Source organism: Martes martes (assembly GCF_963455335.1).
Source record: "Martes martes genome assembly, chromosome: 14".
Lineage (NCBI taxonomy): Eukaryota > Metazoa > Chordata > Mammalia > Carnivora > Mustelidae > Martes > Martes martes.
This window is the reverse complement of record NC_137902.1, coordinates 29,897,445-29,919,970: the sequence shown is the minus strand read 5'-3', so window position 1 is coordinate 29,919,970 and position 22,526 is coordinate 29,897,445. Positions and strand designations below refer to the sequence as shown.

The following is a 22,526-nucleotide window of genomic DNA, read 5'->3' as shown; positions in this document are numbered from 1 at the left end:
GAGCTGACTAGGGACGCCCAGAAGAATAAACTAATTAAGGTAAAATGTGCAACAGTGATGCAGAGCCTTGTAGATCATAAATGGGAACGGCAAAATCAATGGCAGGCCCTCTGCAGGCAGAGGCCTGGAGGCCCGGGCGAGGGGAGACGGGAGCCCGTGATTTAGGAAGAGCAAACGCTCTGGCAGCTGCAACCTGGGTAATTAGGTGTGTCAGGAAGACAGATAAACAGCGGGCGGTGTGGGTCGATGGCACCGGCGGTAACCACCCAGCACTGGCACCCGGCTCCTGTCGGTGTGTAATCTGCCTTCTGGCTTCTTGTAGCTGCCCTCCGCCCTGGGGTCCCGCACTGAGTCGGCGGGCAGCTGACAGGAAGAAGAGAGGCTGTTAGTTCCAGGAGTTAGGGGCTCTGCTGAGCCCCCTGGGGCAGACTCTGGGAGGACAGAGGCCTGGGAGAAACAGAAGGGGGTTTATGGGCAGGGCAGGGTGCTCCAGGGGTCAGAGCCCCTCTGAGACGCATGTCTGGGGACTTCCATTCCCATCCTGACTTTGGCATCTGGGTATTGAAGGAGACTTGAAGGTCTCAGAGGACAGTAGAACTGCCAGTTGCTACTAGGTGGCCAGGGGGAAAGGCCCAGTAGGGGAGGTTCAGGAGTCTGCCACCCTGTGGGTACCAGGTACGGTAGGAGGACACCGGGAAAGAGGAGTCTCAGTCGCTGATTCCAGGTGTTTATGGTTCATTCAACAACAGGAGAGACGGGTAGAGGAGATGCCATGGGACCACAGTGAAACTGATATTACTTAACATTTCTGCAGCATTTCACATATATTCCCTCATGTGCCAGCCATTTCACACCCATTCATTAACCCTCACCACAACCCCGAGCTGGGAATGATTTGCCTGCTTGATTTATAGATGAAGGACCTGAGGTGCAAGAGACAAGGGACCTGCCTAAGTCCCCACAGCTAACAGAGCTCCGAGGGGCAGGATGGGATGATACGTCCTGGAGATGCCATGAAGTCGGGATGGAAGGGGCTACGGTGATGAGGGAGGGCTTCGTGATGGAGGAGGCACCTGAACCTGGACTTGAAGGGTCCGAGTAACAATGACTCCTGTGTATAGGGCACTTAGTATGGCCAGGCTTTGCATGAAGCTTCTCTTTTATAAACACTATCTGCCCTAAACCCACCTTGAGAGGTGGTAGAGCACCTTTCTCCCAGACGGAGAAATTGAGGGGGCAGAGAGGTTAGTCAGTTGCCCAGGGTCCCAGCTGTACTCTGTGCATCTTTCACCCCTCGCTTGGAGACTTTCAGGGGACATCAGTCTATTAAAACTTGGCATAGACAGAGAGAGAGAGGCCACACAGTTTGCCCAGAGAGGAGAATTTGTGGAGGTTGAGGGGGGAAAACATGCAGGGCAGGAGAGACCCACTAATTCTGAGGGCAGAAGGAGGGGCCCTTGGTGGTTTCTGATCTGGGGAAGACGGTGTCTCCAGAAGATGAACCTGGCAATGGAGTGAAGTATGGGCTAGCAAGGGAGAAAAGGTGGCCAATTCTGTGATGATAGTAGGAGTGGGAGGAAGCAGGGGATGCAGGAGGCAGGTGCAGGAAGACTGGAGGTGGGGGTTGAGTGGGGTTGAGTGGGTTGAATGGGACAGTGACTGAAGCAGGGGCACCGGGCCAGCTAGGCATGAGAGCAAAAGCTTGGCTTCACACCATTTGCATTTGTCAGGGTCACAAAGTGGCTGAGAAGACATATCCAAGAGATCATTGGCCATGAAGGATAGCAGCTTACAGAGCAGCAAGTCTGGGGTAGGGGCGGAGGGGAAAGGACGTGTCCCAGGAGCAGCTGCAGTCAGGCATAGGAGAAGAAGGGACAGATATGGAAGAATCATCAGACAAATGGGGAAGGTTCTGCATCAAGGGCAGGAGTGTCCATCAAGCAAATGGCCTTCAACTCACCATCCTGTCATCCCTTCCACACCAAGCTCTGCCTCCAGGGGGTAACTGCTGGGAAGGTGAGCTGGGGTCATAGAGGGCTCTTCCTGAGGATCATTGGTCTGAGTGCCTCTTTCCCCTTGGGCTGCCACCACCTCGGGGAGATGACCAGACTTATGGTCTGGTACAGGTGAAAAAGAGAAGAGTGAGCAAGTGTGTGTGGCAGGGAAGAGGGCTCTGCCCCCAAACTCCCTCATAAGGCAAAGAGACTACTGCCAAACAGCAGGGGTCAGGAGGGAGCCAGCAATATCCCTGGCCTAGGCTGACCTTGGGCAAGCCACAAACTTGTCCTTTTCTTATTTGTGAAATGGGACCAGGAGAATGGGTACCTATTCATCAGGCTGTTGTGAGAATTAAATTGTATAATGTATGTGAGGTACTTAGAACAATATCTGACATAAGATAAGTTCAACAAATAATAAAAACAATATCATCATCATCATCACCATCACCACCATCATATCATCATGACCACCTTCACTGTCCTCATCACCATCACATCATTATGACCAATCTCACCATCCCCATCACCACCATTCCCATCATCATGACTATACTCACCATCCCCATCATGACCATCCCCATCATCATGACCACCATCACTGTCCTCACCATCATGACCATCATCACAACATCATGGCCATCCTTATCATCCCCATCACCACCATCCCCATCATTATGACCACCATCACATCATCATGACCATCCTCACCTTCCCCAACACGACCATCCCCAACATCACGGCCAACCTCACCATTTTCATCAGCATCACATCATCATGACCATCCTCATCTTCCCCCATCACGACCATCCCCATCATCATGACCACCAACACCACCAGCGCCACTACCCCCCCCCCCCCATCATCATCCAGGGAATGACAGGGCATTCAGGAATGCAGGTCTTCAATGAGCCACATTCCAGGAAGCAACTGTATAAACTGACACAGAGTGTAATATGCTTTACAAGACCTGGTCAATGGAAAGCCTATGAAGCAGTGATGGCCTCAGGGGAAAAAAGAACTAGTTCAGGCAAAGGGCATTTTAATAAAGAAGGGAGCCAGTCTCCCCCTGACCCTGATAGAATTTCTGACCCGAGCCTTCCCCCTTCCATCCCCGGGTGAAGGCGGAAACCTGACCAACCCCTGCCAGGTGCTTCATTCACATTAGCTCATTTAGCTGTCTCTGGAGTTGTGTCAGGAAGACAGGTTTGTCATTTTACAGACTGGGACTCTGCAGGTTAAGTCATTCGCCCGAGGTTGCACAGCTGGTGGCTAAGCTGAGCTTCAAACTGTGGTGTGACTGCAAAGCAGTCCCCCGCCCCCACCTCAAGTCAGAGAGCTGGAGTGGGGGCTGGCAGGGGGCAGTCTAGTCCCCGGCTCCTAAGGAAACTCATTCTGTGTTAGGACCGAGAAAATGGCCTTTGGGGTCCCAGTTTATGGTGGTGTGTTGACAGCCTCGACCATCCTTACTTCTTACGGGCCCACATGCAAAAGGAGCCCCGTGGGGATGGGGGCGGGGAAGCTGAGCGGGTCATGAGCTTGTCTTCCCAAATGGCGCCAGGCTGGGGGAGCTGAAGACCAGAACGTCGCATTCCAGGAACGCATGGCTGGGTCCGAGGAGGACCTGGAAGCCTACTAGGAAAGAAGCTGGAGACTCAGCACCGTGTGGCTCAGGCTTTCCCAGACACAGGAAGTCAAGGGCATTCTGGCAAAGTGCAGATTCTGGTCCAGTAGGTCTGGAGTAGGGCCCCGAGAGTCCGCATTCTGAAGAGCTTCTAGCTTTTGCCAGTGCTGCTGCCAGTAGCGAGATGTAGAGGGCCTGGGCGTCACTGGGCCCGGCTGGGCGAGGGAGCCGCTGGACCAGGGGTGTGCTCTCCAGAGCAGACGGCCCACCTGTGGTGTGGGCAGAGGCTGGGAGTACAACCTGTCCCCAAGTGCCTTTTGTTTTTGGCACAGTGACTGACTCCTCCTCTCTGAGGGGGTACAGGAGTCCCTGCCGACAGCCTAAGGATGACACGGAGCCCAGAAGCCATCAGAGAAAAGAGTGATAAATCCAAGGTCATAAAAATAAAAATTTTCTGCATTGCAAAGCCCACAAGGAACAAAGACAAAACACAAATGACAAACCAGGGGCAACTGTTTGCAACATGCATTACAGACAGAGGGCTCATTTCCCTAATTTATAAAGAAGTGTTACAAATCAATAAGAAAAAGGCCAATAATCAATAGAAAAACCGGGCAAAGGCAATGAGCAGACAAGAGATTCGAATATATAAAAATATGCTCAGCCTCACTTGTTTTGAGAAAAATGAAAATTAAGACCATACTTAGATACCAATTTTTTCCTATCAGATTGGCAAATATTAAAAAAAATGATGGCATGCTGTGTCGATGAGAATGTTGGGAGATGCTCACTTGCAGCAGGGCCGATGTGAATGTCACAGGACTGTCCCCTGACCCAGCACTTCCCTCCTCCCGACGCCCCTTACAGACACGCCTGCGATGGCAGACGACAGCGTGCCAGACAAGCTTATGCACTTGCTAAGTCAACTCAGTGTTCATCAACAGAGACCACTGCGGTGACCGGCACATCAACACAGTGGAGTACGATACAGCATCCCAAGAAAGAGCAGGCGGTCTGTGTGCGGCTGTGACATCATATCCGAAACTGTCGGAGGAAACCAGCAAGGAGCAGCAGTGCGAGTGGAGTGTGCTACTGTAGGGGGACAAAAGGAGGGAGCTGTATGTAGATGGAAGGCGGCAGATTATCAGTGACTGTTCTGTTGAACGGAGGGAGTGAATGTCATGTAAGGGCTGGGGCTCACAGTTCTTGCTGACCATGACCCCAGGGTCTTGAGTTGATGGAGAGCTCGGGGCACAAAGCTCAGTGGCTGTGGTGACCAGCGCCAGACCCCTAGAGGGATGGGCTCTGAGAGGGAGCTGCGGGAGGTCCTGCGTTCTTGGATGTTGAGAGAGGTGCTGGAGCCAGCCTCTTGCCCCCCTTCGTCCTATGTGCTCTCTCACCTGGTTTTCACCAAATCATGTGTTGCCTGAACCACGCTGGCTGGTCAGTTTCCATGTCAGTTAAGCCATAAGCTGGTTTCGTTGGCCAGGCCTTCTTGGGATCGTGGTTGATCTTCCTCTGGTCCCTTCCTCCACCTTGTTTTCTAATTCTTAGTCCTTGACCCAGGCCCTCCCGGTATCCTTTTCTGAGTGGTATCTTTTTTACGGGATGGTCCTTTTTTGTTTCTGTTCCTCGAGTCTCTCTCCCACGGGCCAGGAGGGAGGCCTGACACCACCGTCCAGGACACTTCTGGCTTTCTTCACGTTGCCAGGTTATAACAGCTACTGTTTGGAGAGTGCTTATTAAGTCCTAGATACCATTATAAGTGCTTTTCGTTCAGTGTCTCAGTTATTCATTCAAATGTCTGTATTAAATGTTTATTAAGTGACATTAAGTGGTCTTGAAGATACAGCGACAAACAAGACTAAGTTTTTATCCCTGTGAGGTTGACTAGCAGAGCAGAAGAGATGAACCACAAGCAAATATATAGACTACTCTCAGAGAGTGCTGTGTGCTCTGGAGGGAAATAGAGCAAATTAAGGCCATCGAGAGATATACGGCTATGTTTTTCCGGTGTTCGGGTGAGACCCCATCTGAGGATGAGCCTGCATGAAGGGAAGGAGTGAGCCCTGAGAACAGTGGTGGGAAAGGCATTTCAGACAGAGGGAACAGCAAGCATGAAAGCCTCTGGTGGGAACATGGTGAGCGAGAGGAAGGGTGTAGGCACCGAATCAGAAATACATTCGGGCTCACATCAAGGAGCGGTACGGTAGGCCATGGCAGAGATTCTGGGCATAGTCTATGGAGCTTCTGGAGGGAGTTGAGTTTATGAAGTGGATATGATTTTTCATATTCTATAGATGACAGGGTTGAGGCTGAGAGAGGTCACCCAGTGAGTAAGGTGCAGATCTCAGGGTCATACAGACTAACTCCCACTGCCAGGATGTAGGGTCTCAACCCTCTTCCAACATCCCAAAGGCTGACTGAGGGAGAGGACAGGGCCATTCTTCCGCAGGTCCCTCCAATGCCCCAGCACAGGCCGAAGGAGCCCCCAGGCACATGCCACGAGCAGGCATGGGCTGGCAGGGCTCCTGGAGGGGATCTCAGATTGCCCACAGTGGGCAGGGTGGCAGTAGCTGAGCATTGTGCCAGCTGGACACCAAGAAGTGCTGAGATGGCACAAATGTCCCAGCTCCACACCCTGCCCACTGTCGATGAATCAATTGAATCACTCAACTGCAAAATTAACTCAAACCCACAGACATCCCTCGAACCCACAGAAGGTCACCGGGAGGTGCACGTCTGGAACGGAGGCTTCTGGGCACTGTCACCCCCAGCAGTGGGGGCCCAGCTCCAGCCTCTCCCAGATGAACATTTGTGCCCCGAAACCCAGGACCTTCTGGTGGGGGTGCTCCATGCTGTCTGCCTCCCCTTGTCCTCCCTTTGTTGGCAAAACTTCTCTCATGCCTGATGGATCATGGCTTGTCTGTTCTTCCTGGATTTACTTATCAAGTTTAGATCGTGCTCTCAGGACCTTCAAGGTCTACCTGGGTCTGGGGCACCAGTATAGAGACTGTGCCTTCAAGGAGCTTCAAATCCGTGAGAATCAGGTACCTAGAGAACTATGAGGCAGCACTGGGGACACTGTAAATTTCAGGAGGGCAGGGGTTTTGTCAGTTTCATTCAGGGGGCAGCCTCAGCGCCTCGAACAGTGCCTGGCACACAGTAGGTGCTCAGTCAATATTTGTGCAGTGAATGAATAGGGTTCATGACTGAGTGGAACTTTGGTGAGGCCAGGCTGACCCAGGAGCTGACATGCCTGGCGGGGGGTGGGTGGCCGTTCAACTTTGACAGCACCTGGGAATCACTTGGAAAGCGTTACAGACTGATAGCTGGGTCTCACCCCAGAGGTTTGGATTGGACTGGACTGGGGTGCACCTTGGGAACTAGGAGTGCTAAAAGCTCCCCAGGAGATTCCAATGTGCAGCTCAGGCTGAGCACCCCTGCTCCGGGCTTCGCAATGGAACGCTCCAAAAGCGTGGGAGGGTCTCTGGCCTCAGAGCCACTGAACCCTCTCCTCCCAGGTGCTGGGTGCCTAGTGAGTGGGGAGGACAGTCTGTCCCCTTCCTCTGGCATCCCGCCTGCCAAGTGCATGTTCAACACCACCCCCTCTTCCACAGTTCTCCCTACTTCTGCTTCCCTGCCCTACTGCCTCTTCCTGGAGACTCACCCCTTCCATGGCTGTCCCCTGCTGCTGCTCCCCTCCTGACCTTGATCAACTTAAAGGGTTGATCAGCCCATCAATTAATTGTGTCCTAATCCAATCTTGGCTTAGTTGGAGAGAGGGCAGTAAATCCAGCTGGGTAATCATGCCCTGATATTTGTGTAGGGATAATTACTATCTCTCAGGCCTCACTTGGTGGCAAGATGAGATGAAAACCCATAAAACACCACTCGGGGCTGTGGCTCATTGTTTCTTGGCTGCACAGGGCTGGCTGCCAGCCAGTCAGCCCCGCCTGCCCCTGCCCCTGCCCCTGGCACAGGCCCCAACCTCTTCCCCTCCCATTCATGCCACTGGCGGGGCTTGACATCAGGGGCAGTCTCGGGTCTGGATCCTGGCCTGGCCTCAAAAACCAATAGGGGCAACATTATGGGCCCAGGGAAAGCGTGTGTGTGTGTGTGTGTGTGTGTGTGCGTGTGTAACATTATGGGCTCAGGGAAAGCGTGTGTGCGTATGTGCATGTGTGTGTGTGTATGTTGGGAAAGAGGCAGGGAAGGCGATCCCCAGAGCCAGGCAGTCCTCTGCCTCTGGGAGATCAGGAGGGACCAGGATGGAAAATACACAGGTCTGAACTGCAGGGTATTGTCTAGACCAACCCAAGAGGTTGTCACCATCTGGAAGAGGCCAATGCGTGTCCCACCTGGCCCCTCAGGGACATGAGGCTCTGCATGGTTTAGGAGGACACCGTGGCCTGAGACTTCCTTGCAGTTGTTCTGGCTCCATGGGAGTGGACTTCGTTCTACGGCGCTGAGCTCAGGCTTGAGAATGTGGACAGGGGCTGGCAATGACCTGGATTTTTAGCCCAAGAACACAGCCCCCAACATGTGCAACATTGAGCACCCTCTATGAGTCAGGCTCTCCACTAGGCCCTGAGAACATAGGATTGAGTAAGGCCGTGGAGTATCCCTTTTTTTTTTTTTTAAGATATTATTTTTTTGAGAGAGAGAGAGAAAGCATGAGCAGGGGGGAGGGGTGAAGGGACAAGCAGACTCCCCACTGAGCAGGGAGCCCAATGCGGAACTCGATCCCAGAACCCTGGGATCACAACCTGAGCCAAAGGCAGATGCTTAACTGACTGAGCCACCCAGGTGCTCCGGCCATGGAGTATCTTAATTAAAGGGTGGATCTGGAGTTGGACCCCTGGGTTTGAGTCCTGGGATTTATAAGTAGTGTGGCCTGTGGCAGTCACGTGACCTCTGTGCCTCAGTCTCCTCAGCTGGAAAGCGGGATGCCAGGACCTGCCTAAGTGCGCTGCTGTGAGGCTCCCGTGGGACGATTCGTGTGAAGGGCTCAGATCTAGGCCTGGCATACTTAAGTTAGCCACTACCGTTATCCTTACTGTCACTCAGCCTCTTGGCATCAGTGTCCCTCAGCCCTCCCTGGGTGGTCCCTGGACCAGCAACAGCATTCCAGCCTGAGGGCGTGTTAGCGATGCAGGACCTTGGGCAGCACCCGGACCTGCTGCGTCGGAATGCACATTCACACCAGACTCCCAGGTAAGTCGGCTGAGACGCCCTAGGCCAGGGAAGGCTCCAGGACCTCAAGGTCTGTCTGCTTCCAAGTTGTCTCCCCAGCAGTTAGGTCTCTAGTCTGGAAAGGGGTAGGTGCTCAGCAGGAATTTGTGGGGTGAATAAATGAGCTCAACTAAAAGTGGTGGGGGGCCCTTTTAAAGCATTTTGGAAGGTCCCCTAGAAGCAGGATGGAAGGCGATTCCAGGGGCCGTCTGTCCAGTGAGAAGGGCTGAGTGGCAGAGCCATGGCAGGAGCAGTGTGGGGGGAGGGGTTAGGAAGACCGGGGCCGGGAGGCTGCTCAGATTGGGAGATGAAGATGGCAGAAAGTCTGAGGGAGGCTAGGGATCCTCTCGGGGGTCTCTGCTGGGACACAGCGAGCTCCTGGAGGCAGCGGGGTCCTACCTATGCCTGGGGGGGCCTGTGACAGAATAACCTGAGGACGCCCCCTCCCGCAAGCTGGTGTGGGAAGTGGGAAGGGGCCTGAGGCCCCAGCTCCTTACCTGAGAAGGCATTATTGGTGTTGAGGAAGTAGATCTCCTCACGGCCATCCCCATCAATGTCGCAGGCTGTGACCCCAATAGCATTCCCCTGCCGGTCCCGCAGGGCATAGTAGGGGGAGCTGCGCTCATCCACTGCAATGTTCACCAGTCGCTTCTGGGTCCGGTCATACTTCAGAACCAGGTTGGGGCCGTTGTACCTGGAGGAGGAGCAAGGAGGGGGTGTTGAGGAGGAGCAGCTTGGCTCACCTGGTGTCCTCCCATCCCACAGTGGGGCTTAGAATCCTCCCAGACAGGTCAAGTGTGGGGCAATTCAGACTTGGTGCATTCTGGGGGGACCCCCAACAGCCTCGCCTCAGGGGTCCCTGGGTGTTTGGTGAGTGTCCCTGAATCAGCTACAGACTCACTCAAAGTAAGAGTCAGCTGGGCCCACGTGGGACACAATATGAAAGCAGTGTGGCGCGGGGAGACGGGCAGCCTTGCTACAGGCTTCGAGAAGGAAACGACCACCCCCTACATCTCCCTTGTGCATTTCAATGTCAGAACACTTTCTTATTTATAATCTCACTAATTTAAATCTCATAAGCAAGTAAGGTAGGCATGGGTGGCTGTATTATGAACCCATTTTGCAGATGAGGTAACTGAAAAGTTGTGTTGGGGTAAAATGAGGCTCAGAAAGTGAATGTACTTCCCCAAGTTAGGTGTCAGGTGCTAGGACTGGGACCCAGGCTCTTTCTGGGCAAATGAGCCCTGGAGGCACAGAGGCTTTCTTGCTGAGGTTTGAAATGACTGTCTCCTGACAGAGTCCCAGCATTTAAACAGTGGTATAAAGTGAGCATCTCAGACGGGAGATTGTGAACACATCTAAAGTCTGTAGGTGGACCCACTGGATCTCCTTCTCGAAGGAACGCAATATGAAAGATTAAAATGCGCATCTGTCCTCATCTCTTCTGTCTCATTCTCCCGCAGCCACACAGCCTCCTTGCTGCACTGAAGCCTAGGCACGTCCTTGCCTCAGGGACTTTACACTTGCTGTTCCCTCTGCCCAGAATGCATTTCCTCCAGATACCCACATGGCTGTCTCCCTCTGTCACCAAGTTCAGGTCCCAGCTCCATTGTTGCTTCTTAGCAAGGCCTACCTGGACACATTCCTTAAACCTGCAAGCACCACCCCCTCCCTGTGCTCCTTATCCCTCATCCCTGCTCTCTCCCCCCAAAGCTTTTACCAGCAGCTGACAATTCTCTGTCTTCGTGTTTAGCTCTCTCTTCTCTGTCTGATCCCACTGGAGTATCAGCTCCACGAGTGCAGAACTTTTTGTCTGTTTTGTTCCCTGGGGCCTAGAACAGTTCCTGGCACACACTAGGGGCTCAGTAAATACTCGTTGAATGACTGAATGAATGAAACCTCAGAGTCCATGTCTGAGTCATAGGGCTTAGGTGTCACACAGTTGGTTTCTTCCCATTGCCTTTTGACCTAGAGAAAGCGCTGTGCCCAAGGTCACCCTCCAGCAGTATGGCCGTGAATGTCTGAAGGCCTCCTCCGACCTCTAGGGAACACCACCGGCTTGCCAGGCTCTCCTAAGGAACTCGGCCAATGTCCATCCATTAGTCCTGGCCTCCTGCCTTTGTTTTAACCTAAGCGTGTACATCCTGAGTGACGTTCAGCTGCCGGCCTCTGGCTGTCCTGGCTGAGAACGCTTTGGGGGTGGGGATGGGGTGGGCGGAAAGACCTCTCCAAGGTCTTTGAGAGAAATCACTTCTTGCTTTCCTGAAGTGGATCCAACTTGGCCCTCTCTTTCATCACCGAGATGCAGAGCCCGTGAAGTTTGGGGAATGCTGAGCAACTGGCTGGGCGCCTTCTGGCACCCACAGTGTGTGAGGGGGGTGGAAACAGGGCTCACTGGGAGCTGAGTCAGCACCCGGCAATGGAAGGTTGCGCCTTGGACGCCTTGACGAACAGCGTCTGAGGGCTGCGAGTCGAGGGCACAGCATGACCCATGGACGTGTCTGGGCAGGGGAGACAGAACACTTGGGTTCCAGCACCATCAGCAGCTGGCTCCAGCCCCCAGGGACAGAAACCGCCTTGGGCGCCACACACTAGTCCTCCCAGCCTCTGGGTCTTCTGGTTGCTGCCATCTCTGCTGTTCCTCACCAGACACCACGGTCCCAGAGGGCTGTGCTTCTTGAAAGCACTATCAGATGCGCTGTCTCACCTGAGCCCCACAGAAAGAGGGTAGATGAGGCGTCTTCTAGAAAAGGCGACTGCGGTCCAGAGGTTAGCCACAGTCACTAATCCAGTCACAGTCCCTCTGCAGAACAGTTCCCATGCTGATAAGCTTGGGGGGCTGGACAAACCTGGGGGGCTGGACGTGAGGGATGTGAAAGGTCACGTTTCCTCTCTCTGACATCTGCCAGAGATTGCTGGTTTCTTCCAGAATTTCAAGAGGTGTTGAGGCTCAGTTAGACGGGATTAGGGACTGGGACAGTGTCCTGTGCTCTTGAATAGTAGCAGTGGCTTCCTAATATCAAAAGCTGGGCCCGCAGGCAGAAGGGATTGGCTGGGTGGTAGCAGGAAACAGGGCCTGAGGGACACTGGCAGGGTACAGCCCACGCTGTGTGTGCGTTGTCCCAGGCTGGCGCCAGTCCCCTGGGACCAGGCTGCTATGGACGGAGAGGGGCCCAGAGTGCAGCGTGGGCCCAGGGGTCTGGCCCCGCCCCTTCCCGGCTGTGACCTTGAGCTTGTCCTGGAGTGCCTCGCCTCTAACTCAGAGCTGCCACAGACCTCAGAGCCTGGCCGTGAGGCTGAGACAGTGGGTGTGATGACACTTGGTAAACTGTGAAGAGTTACACAATGATAACTTCTCATCATCGTGAAAAGTAACACAACAGCTGAGGCCCAATCTCTCACTCTCCAGTGATCATTCTGAGAGTTTCCAAACATGCTCTCGTACTTCTTATCCCAAAGATCCCACCCTTGATCTCTCATCCTCTACGGGTGTGTTTCTTTATTTAAAGCCCCTCATAACCAGACTTCTGGAAGACCTGTCTTTCCAGGCTATCTCTACTCTCTCACCGCCCATTCACCTTACCCCGATCCACATTCCCCCCAACTCCAGCAAAGCCACCCTTGTTACTGTCATAGAGGGCTTTCAGGTGGCCACATCCAGGGACAGGTTTTCTGCCCTCCTCTCCCCCAGCCTCCAGCAGTTTCTGGCACACTGGCTCGAAATCTGGGCTCCCAGTGCACGGGTCCCTGTTAAAACACTCTGTCCTCTTGGCTTTGAGGATGCATCCTGCCCTCTGGGGCCCTTCTCTCTGATTCCCTCTCCTTTTCCTTTGGGTAGGTTCTTCCTCCTTGCTCTGCCCTCTTCATGGTGGAGACTCCAGGCCTGTTCCTGGGCCCCCTTCTCCTCTCTCTGTCCCCTTGCACTGGGGGATAACCCATTCCCATGACTGACAACTCCCAAATTTCTATCCCCAACCCAAGTCCCCAGTCCGAGTATAGACTCCTATATCTGCCTGCCTGCTTGATGTCTCCCCTTGCACGCTCTACACTCATCTCTGATGGAATGTCCATGCCCAATTCTCATGCCCAAAATGGGATGAGAATTGCTCAGCCCCCCTCCTCCCTGCAATGGGCACCTGAGTACCCAAGCCTGAAACCCGGCACCAGCCTTGGTTCTCCCAACCCCTTGTCTTCACATCTCATTCGTCTGCCAGTCCTGTCATTTCTACCTTCTAAAATATTACAAAGGCTTTCTCTTCTTTCCTTCCCTACTGTCACCATCTTTGGAGAGTCTCCTTCTGCCGGCTTTCTCACCAGCTCCTGAAATCTAAGCCCCCCCACACTATAGCCAGAGTCAGCTTTTAAACACATAAACCAGATCAGGCCCTCTCCTGCCTAAAACCCATGGGAGGCTTCCCCTCAGGTTGGAATGAGCCCTTACTGCGCCCAACCTGGGAGCCTGGCTCGGTCTGCTGTGAGCTCGCTGACCTCCTACCACACTGGTGTCCTCCCAGCTCCCAGCATTCCAGCAGGTGCGGCCCCAACCCCGTGCCCTCTTGCAGGGCTGCTCTGTCTGATGAGGACATTCTCCCTCCACCTCCCTCCTGCTTTGTCCCAGGTTGGCTTCTACTTACACTCTAGGTCCTGCCTTGAAAGTATCTCAGAGAGATCGTCCCCTGGTCGGTATTCCAATCACTGCCTCCACTGTCCCTCTCTTGTTCAGGTACCTATTTTCTGCTCACTTCTCCCAGCAGATCATAAGCTCCACGAGGGCACAGACTACTGTCTGCATTGTTCACTCCTGTCTCCCCAGGACTGAGTACATAGCGAGCGCTCACTAAATACTTGCAGGGTGAACAAAAGAGAAGGAGCCTGTGGAAGGCACAGGGTCATCACTGGGCGGCCGAGCAAAAAATTAACTTTGATCCTCCCCCTTCATTCGTTCCCGAAAGACAGGCACAGACATCATCATGACAAAGAGGAGGCCGAGGGCTGGCGCCCTGGGTGAGGATCAGAGAGAACAACAAAGTGTCATAGATAGATACAGAGGATCTACCTTTTTTCCTGCTGAGAATCATTGACCCATGCGGGAAAAGAAAGGTCACTTAGGCAGTTACACAAAGGGAAGCCAGATCAAAGGACATGATAATTATTGGGTACCTACTGAATATTAGATATTGTGCTAAGTAACTCATCATAGGTAAATGGAAAATTTAAAAAATTGAATATATAAAATATGCTATAGCTATTTTAAAAATTAAGACTAGGAAACTTCCCCCCCCCCTCCCCCAGTCCAAAAGGGAAAGAAGGAAAAATAGATGGCTATTCAACATTATAGTGAGGGGAGAGAGGCAGGGTAGAAAGAAGAGACAGATGTATCCAGACACAAAGAAACAAGATAGAGACACAAAGGAATGCACACCAATGAAAACTGAGGGACAGTGGACCCCGAGCACAGAGAGAAAGCCACACACATAAACACAGGTAAAGAGAACGGCCAGATAGACACATGTGGAAAGGGGATACGCACACATACCAAGACAAACAGAGAGACTCTTGGAAGGACGCAAAGTCAGAGAAGTACTAATAGGACTCTGAGATATCATCACAGAGAAATAACCCATTCTGTGGACATCTTGGGCATTTCCTTTAAAAGAGTTTTCAAGATGTATGGCATTTTCACAACTATGGGCATAAGGGACTATTTTATTCTTGTTCAATACCCTTTTTTTTTTCACAGTATCCTTATTTTATAGATAACAAAAGCGACTTTCAGAGAAAAGTGACTTTCTGAAAGTCAAACAGCTTATCATTAGAAAAAATAAACTGAAAGACATACTTGTCACTTAAGCTAAAGCAGGGATCAGCAGACCTATGGACTTTGGACCAAATATGGCCTGCTACCTATTTTTGTAAATAAAGTTTTATTGAAACACAGACATATTTATTCATTTATGTATTATCTATGGCTGCTTTTCCTACACAATAGACTGTATGGCTCCAAAGTTGATAATATTTACCACTTGGCTCTTTGCAGAAAAAGATTTCTAAGGACTGAAAGGATTGTCAGCCTCAGGCACCTGGGTGGCAGTTGGTTAACTGTCTGACGCAGTTTTGGCTCAGATTGTGATCTCAGGATTGTGATCTGAGGGTTGTGAGATTGAGCCCAGGGACAGGCTCTGTGCTCAGCATGGAGTCTGCTTGGGATTCTCTCTCCCTCTGCCCCTCAGCCCCTGTGCTCTCACATGCTATCTAAAGTAAATAAATAAATCTTTAATAAAGGATCATCAGCCTCCTATGGTGGGTATGTTACATGTTCTAAGTGATCATTATTAGAACACAAAATTAGAATAAGTTTTAGTAAAAATTAATTTGGGGTCCGCACTTGGGAATATACAGTTTTCTGAAACAAGTACTTGAGGGTGAGTATAGGTGGAATGTAAGGAAGATGTCAGGTCTTAGGATGGAGACCATGAGGCAAAATAATGTGTGGGGGGGAATAAAAGAGACTGAGAAGAGTTACCCAGGATGAGAACAGGGTCCCATATATGGGGGTTTACCTAAGGCTAAGAAATGAGCAAACGCATGTGCCCTTTAAGCGAGTGAAGGGGTTAAATGGGGTGTGGTAGATGGCCTCCAAAGATGGCTGCCATCATTTTCTTTCTTCTCTGTATGCACATGTTACTTCACCCATCAAGAAGGGGAATCTCGGGGCACCTGGGTGCTCAGTGGGTTAAGCCTCTGCCTTCAGCTCAGGTCATGATCCCAAGGTCTTGGGATCGAGCCCCGCATCAGGCTCTCTGCTCAGCAGGGAGCCTGCTTCCCCCACCTCTCTCTCTGCCTGCCTCTCTACCTACTTGCAATCTCTGTCTGTCAAATAAATAAATTAAATCTTTAAAAAAAAAAAGAAGAAAAAAAAAAAAAAGAAGGGGAATCTCTTTTGCCTCCCCTTGAATCTGGGCTGGCTTTGTGACTTGCCTCGACTGTAGAATATGACAGATGGAAGTGATGTTGAGCCAGTTCAGAGCCTAGCCTTTACGAGGTCTGCCAGCTCCTCCTGTCTCTGGGGAAAGCCAGTCACCATGTAAGAAATGTGACTACCTTGAGAAAACCATGCTCTGAGAAAGCCCAGTCTGGCCCCATGGAGAGACCATGTGGAAGATCACCTAGGCACCAGATACGTGCATAGGGACATCATGGGTTGTCCAGCCCAGCCCAGCCTACAGATGAATGCAGCCAAGTGAGTGACAGCAGCTGATGTCCTGTGGGGCAGAAGAATGACCCAGCCAAGCCCTGCCCAAATTCCTGACCCACAGAATGGTGAGAATTAAGAAATTGTTTTTCAGCTACTAAATTTTTGGAAGAGGAAGCAGATAATGATGACCTATCATTTCAGACCTAAGTGGGGAAGAGTAACTTATCCCTGGCAAGTAGGAAACAGTATTATAAATCAGTGGGATTCTCTAGGGCAGCCATTTCAGTTTACAGTAGGCAGGTCTCCGCAGGCCTTCCTTGGGCTGATACTTGGATCTCAGAATAGCTAGTGATCTATGCAAAGGTTGAGGGTGGAAGGGTACTAAGAAAGAAAAGGATTCTGGACACTCCTGCTTTTCTACCTCTCCTTCTCATTCTTCTTTAATTTCTAGCCAAATCTAACCGTTTCCCATTTTGAATGTATGACCTTAAATATAGACCATTTCTTTGAAAATATGTAATGCTCCTTTTCCCTTTTTACATATTTAATTGTTTGAAAGCCACTGAGGTTAAATAGGACCAGAAAACATATGGGAAATTATTTAAACAGGAGATGCACAGATTGTATCCTGGAAGAGGATATATCCAGAGGCCAGATATTAGCTCAAAGGAATGGAGACTTTGGTAGTGGGAGGGTTCTAGGCATGATAAGAACTCTGGGATTGAGGATTTTATAAGGAGCAAGTTGGGTACATCTGGAAAGGGCATCCCAGAAAACAAATTAATTTGAACCTGAATTTGGAGCTATCCAGGTTGGAGAAGACCCCATAAATAAGTGCAAAGAAGAAGAATGTAACTCTAAGATAGAGGACCAAAACCTTTTGTCCTAAGTGGGGGATGGCTTTTCAAGAAAGGGATGTTTGGCACCAAAAGGTCAGGATAATCTGTCGTGATGAGTGTCTGTGTTCTGTAAAAACTCCACACCGACTGATTGATTTACGCCTTGTTCTAAAAAAGATCTGCGCTCAGCATGTGCTTTATATGCCCTTGGAAATTCTTATATTTTGATGAGCATGGAAGCACCCAGAAGGCAGAGGACTACGGTGTGCAGCTCCTTCCCCCACTATACCCAGGACAATGCCAGGAAGAGGCAGGTGCTCAGCCATTGTTGTTGTTGTTGATGATGATGGTGATGATATTGATGGTGATGATCATGATGACCATGACTTTATTCCTCACTGCATGTTAAAGAGGAGGCAGAGGAAAGAGGAAAGAAAAGAGGAAGACAGGGAGGCAGGAATCCCATAAATAATTAAAGGAGGGATCCAGGTGACAGATGGAGGCTGTGTTAATCAGGATTCTATGGTTACAAGTGGCAAACACTCCACCTGAACTAACTGAGGAGTTTAGTGGCTCAGATGTCAAACTGCCAGAACTGAAAGTGTGCAGCCAGGCCTCAGGGTGACCGGAACAAGGGTTCTGACTGGAAGTCTGTCTAGACTTCATTTCTCCTCTCCTTTTCCTCTATAGGCCTCCTTCTCTCACACCATCCTCCTTCACAAGGCTTGACCTGTGGCAACATTCTCAGCCTGGCCCCTCAGCTTACTCACAGATGGCAGAAGCTTTCTTCCCTCAGTTCCGATGGGAGAGGTCCCGGGACAGGGCTCTGATTAGTTCAGGTTGAGTCACGCGCCCATCGTCAGGAGCGGGGAGCCTGTGGTCGACAGCCTTCAGCTAGCACCAGAGCTAGCGAGAGCAGCGTCTCAGGAGCTACATATTTTCAGGGAGAGGAGTGCCAGGAAGGATGAGGGATGTGTCTCCAGACAGACAGTCACTCATCTGGGTCTGTACATTCCAGAGACAGACTGGCCAGGGCCTACTGATGGAAGGCAATGATTCTCTGGCACAGTCGAATCCCCGTGACCTCTAGATCTATCTCAAGGTCTCCCCACTCCCCTACAGAAGCCCCAGAAAGAGGTAAACACAGAAAGTGGAGTGACTGTCTGACTCACTATGTTCTGGAAATGGGTCCGGTTCTTGGCCTCCTGCCCGCTCCTCCATTGCTAGCTGCAAGGAGGTGAGAGGGCACAGAGGGTTGGCGGTGAGGAGCCTGGTGTGGGGAGTGGGGGGACACAAGGTGAGCTCTGGCCCAACTCTGTGATCAACTTTCCATGGGTTCAGGCAAATCACTTAACTGCTTGGTCCCCAAATACTTTAGATGTCTAGTTAGACTTTCTTTCCTCATGCTGTAACTACCTAGAAGGTTTTAGATAAAAAGATGTCAGTCTTTGTCTCTGTCTCTCTTTTGGTTACGGAGGTGGGCCAGTTTAGAGGCAGGATAGCAAAGCCAGTAGCCTGTGGATGCAAGAGTGAAAAAGATAAGCCAGTCATTCTCCAATGACTATATTCCACCCTTCTGGGCTTCTGTTTCCAGGCTGGGCACTCTGCAGGGCCCACGATATAATTCGCGGCTCAGAGAGCCTCCAGCCTAATATGGCAAATAAGGAGCAGCCCCAATCCCAAGCTTTCTCCTGGGGTAAAGCCTTGATAGAGAGGTACATTTGATCCAGAACCTGAAAGAAGTACAGGATTTTTATGAGACTGACGTGCTACCTACTGTGCTAACAAGGCACGTTGGACAGGATTTTTATAGAAGATATATGAATCGGGCATTTACAAAAGTAATAGTGTGAGCTATGAAGCAGAAACCTATGCTTAGAGAATAGAGGGTAGACTAACTCGATGACGCAGAGATGTGTGCTGGACAATCAGGGAAAAGAGTAGAAGGCGAACTGGAAAGTACATGGCAGCTAAGATCGCAGATGTGGCACATAAACTAAGACTTTGGATTTTATCTGGTGGAAAATGGGGACCTGTTGGAGGATTCTGGCAGGATGTGCCATTACAATAGCACTGTTCTGAAGAGCATTGTCTGGTGGTTGAGTGCATGAAGACAGGCCAGAGGAGAGACTGAAATGACAGTGCAGAAGAATGGGAAGTCCCCCGAATTATTCCAAAAACCCCTGAAATACTTTGACTAGATTTTTGTTCCTTGCAAGCAAGTGACTCCTAAGATAGAGCAGAGTCAAGAAGGCACAGAAATCAAGAAAGAAAGGGTTAAAGGGAGAGGCATGGCCAAGAGTGCTAAATGCTCTCAAGAAGTCCAAGAGGCTTGGGGAGCCTGGGTGGCTCAGCTGGCTAAGCAACTGCCTTCAGCTCATGTCATGATCCTGGAGTCCCGGGATCGAGTCCCACATTGGGCTCCCTGCTTGGAGGGGAGTCTTCTTCTCCCTCTGACCTCTCCCCTCTCATGCTCTCTCTCTCAAATAAATAAATAACATCTTTTTTTTTTAAGAAAAGTAAAGACCAAGGACTGGAACAAGCAAATGGATTTGGTAACTTGGAAGGCACTCATGACCTTCAAGGAAGCTGTTTCCTTAGAGAGGAGAGAGGAGCTAGGTTGGGGGCAGCAGAACATGAATGGGCAGCTCTGTGGGACCAGAAGGGCTCAGGAAGGCCTAGAATCCTGGCCAGGAGCCACAGAGTGAAGTGACAGTTTCACCACACTATGGGGCCTGGGCATGTCTGTGGGTAGGGGAAAAAGACCCAGGAGGGCAATGGATTTGGAGGGACCTGGGCAAGACATGTAGGGGATGGGGAGGACAGAGTCTGAAGTACAAGCAATCTAAGCTCAGATCACCTGTAATTAAGAGAAGAGGAGAGGAGGGCAGGGTGGGTAAGAAGACAGGGTGAGGTGGAAGAGAATGACTGGACAGCTGGTGCCCAGAGACCTTGGTCCGCTCCTAGGTGAAGAAGTGAGTTTCCTAGCTGAGAGGAGGGTGTCGAAGTCATAGCTTGAGGAAGCAGGAAGAAGCAAAAATAACAACTGAGGAGCTAATCCATGGCTATTTTCTGTGGTAAAAGGGGCATGCACTGTGAGCCACCTCAGGGGTGAAGTCAGGACAACTTGGGGGGGAGCGGAACAGGATTAGCTGAGGGGGCAGGGAAGACACACTCTGCACCTGGAGTGGAGCCATCCCAGTAGGGCAGCCAAGACAGGGGTCAGGGAGTCTGTCAGGGGCAAGGCACAGGCAGTGGTGGAGTGCAGGCAGCACTGTCTCAGGGAGCCAAGCTCAGGATGGGGGCAGCCTCTTCTCTAGGGAGTGAGTGGCGGGCTCTGTGGCCGCAACACAGGGGCCGCAGAAGGTGCACCGGACTTGGGTTAGAACAGAACATCTGAGAGGCAGTGTAGCTCTGTGGGGAGGAGTATGACCCAGAAGTCAGATCACCCGAGGGCATATCCCTGCTCTGCCATTGTCTAGTGGTGTGGGTGTCCTTGGGCAAGTTATGAAGCCTGGCCATGCCTGCCGCAGGGTTGTGCAGAGGATTAAGAGAATACCCGTCAAGTTGTTAATACAGTGCTGGGCCAAGTGCTCAAAAAACACTAATTAGCATGTCTGTCTTTTCCCATATACACTCAGTGCCTGATGTACAATGGGAACTCGATAAATATTTTTGAAAGAATGAATTATTATGATTATTACCTGTGTAGCCTTGAGCACAGAAGACTTAGCTCCAACGAGTTCTGGCCTATATTTTATTCTCTTAGTTTCTAACATAATGTCTAATAAAGGAAGCTGCTTACATTCTCTAGGATTCGGTTTCCTCATCTAGAAAGCAGGGTTCACGATATTGGCTCTACCTCAAGGTCAGACGAGATGACCTCCATAAACTGTGACCCAGCGATAGGTTTTGCACGGGTATGCACACGCACATGTGCGTGCACACATACGGTATACGGCTGCTGTCTGCAGCACAGGCCACCGCCTAAGCCCCCGGGGAGCTCTAGCTCTTCTACCCTATTTGACAGGAGCTGAATGATAGGCCCATCGAGCTGCAGGAATGCCCGGTGAAGGGGAGGTGACAGGAATTCATTGAGGTCTGGTCACGGTGGCTGTGGTTTTCTCCAGCAAGGAGGAAGTTCGGGCCAGGCACTTCATTGGACATGAGGTATGCAGGAAGTTGCTTTAAGGCAACCTGGCCTGATGCCTGCATTGGATGAGGAAGGAAAGACACAGATGACTAGGTACAGGTCACAGACTCTGGTGAGGGAAAGAGAGCAGAGAGGTCTTGGCTGGCCAAGGGCAGGGCTTTGTGTGAAGACAAAGACCCTGCAGGCTCCTGTTGGTCACAGCTCCTTCGAGGGTAGAGACGGCCATGTTCAGCTTAGAAGAGTCCAGTCCTTCCAGCCCAGGGCTCTGTCCAACAGGAGTCCTGGCCAGACTCTAGCTGGGTGCATCTCCCTTGACTATCTGCTTGGAATTTCTAATTTAAGTCACTGTTGGAATCTCCTCACCTGCCCCATGCCTGTCAGGACACAAAGGCCATGCTATGTTGGCCCCTTACCCCTTTGCCTGCCTAGATCGCCACACACTCTCTCCAGACCCCATATAGCTCTGCTTGCCGGACTTTACTTCCTACTCACCCTGCTATCATCCCAGTGGGAAAACCAAGTTCCTTGTGGTTGTTTCTCAGGCTGCAGCTAATGGAGGCATGCCTGGCTGTGTCTTGAGAAATAATAGTTGGAGGAGGCAGCAAAAGCCTTCTAGTTGCTATGGAGTGTTAACTGATGAATTAAACTCTTCATTTTGATTTGAAGAAAACAGTCCTAGAAGAGACTCTTGCTTTAAAAAAAAAAATAAAGCTGCCAACAATGAAAGGCATTCATTCAGAGGGGTCTTTGTTGCCAAGCTGGCTTGAATTCCCTTAGCCATGCATTAACACTAATCAGAATCTGGCTGTTGGAGCAAATGTGCATTTAAAGTTTAGTGATAGAAAATGTTGTGTGTTAAGTATTAGCAAGAAAGTACCAGATGTACCTAGATAGTTATTCTTTAAAGTGCTTGCAGTATAAAAATTACCTATCTGAGTGGCAATTAAAAATAAACAGTTATTTTAATTAAAAACAAAAGGTACATGACTATAATCTAAGATATTAGGTAATGTAGACACTTTATGTTTGAACAATCCATTTAGAGTAAAGCCCCACTAGAGCTGGCACACAATAATTGCAGAAGGAAGATCCTTGCTACTCAAAGTGTGGGTGGGAACAGGTGGCACCAGCAACATTTGGGAGCATGCAAAAAATGCAAAATCTTGGGCCCTAGATCTCTGAGTCAGAACCTGCATTTAAACAAGATGCTCAGGTGATTCATGTGCACGTTCAAGTTTGAGAAGGGCTGATCTGGATCAGTGTTCCTCGAAGAGTAGCCTGGCAACCATTTAGATCAGAAACACCTGGGAGCTTGTTAAAAATACAAATTCCTAGGGGCTGCTGGGAAGATGGCAGAGTAGGAGGGCCCTGGTGTCACCTTGCACGGCCACCTAGAGAGCCCACATTGGAATAGTAACCCAGCAAGTGACCCGAAGACTGGCAGCACAGATTCCCCACAGCTGGACAGAGAAAAGAGGCCAAA

At 50.9% G+C, this 22,526-nt stretch overlaps 1 protein-coding gene across 2 annotated transcripts in view; it reads right to left on the bottom strand.

Annotated features, from left to right (window-relative positions):
- Nucleotides 1-22,526, bottom strand: part of CRTAC1 (cartilage acidic protein 1) — a gene marked incomplete at its 5' end in the record, with an annotated part of 131,248 nt that overhangs the window by 56,366 nt on the left and 52,356 nt on the right. For both annotated transcript variants that reach the window (XM_080823129.1, XM_080823128.1), the window contains one exon: nucleotides 9,354-9,550. In XM_080823129.1, coding sequence (XP_080679255.1) covers nucleotides 9,354-9,550 — 197 coding nt within the window. The remainder of the gene's footprint in view (nucleotides 1-9,353; nucleotides 9,551-22,526) is intronic.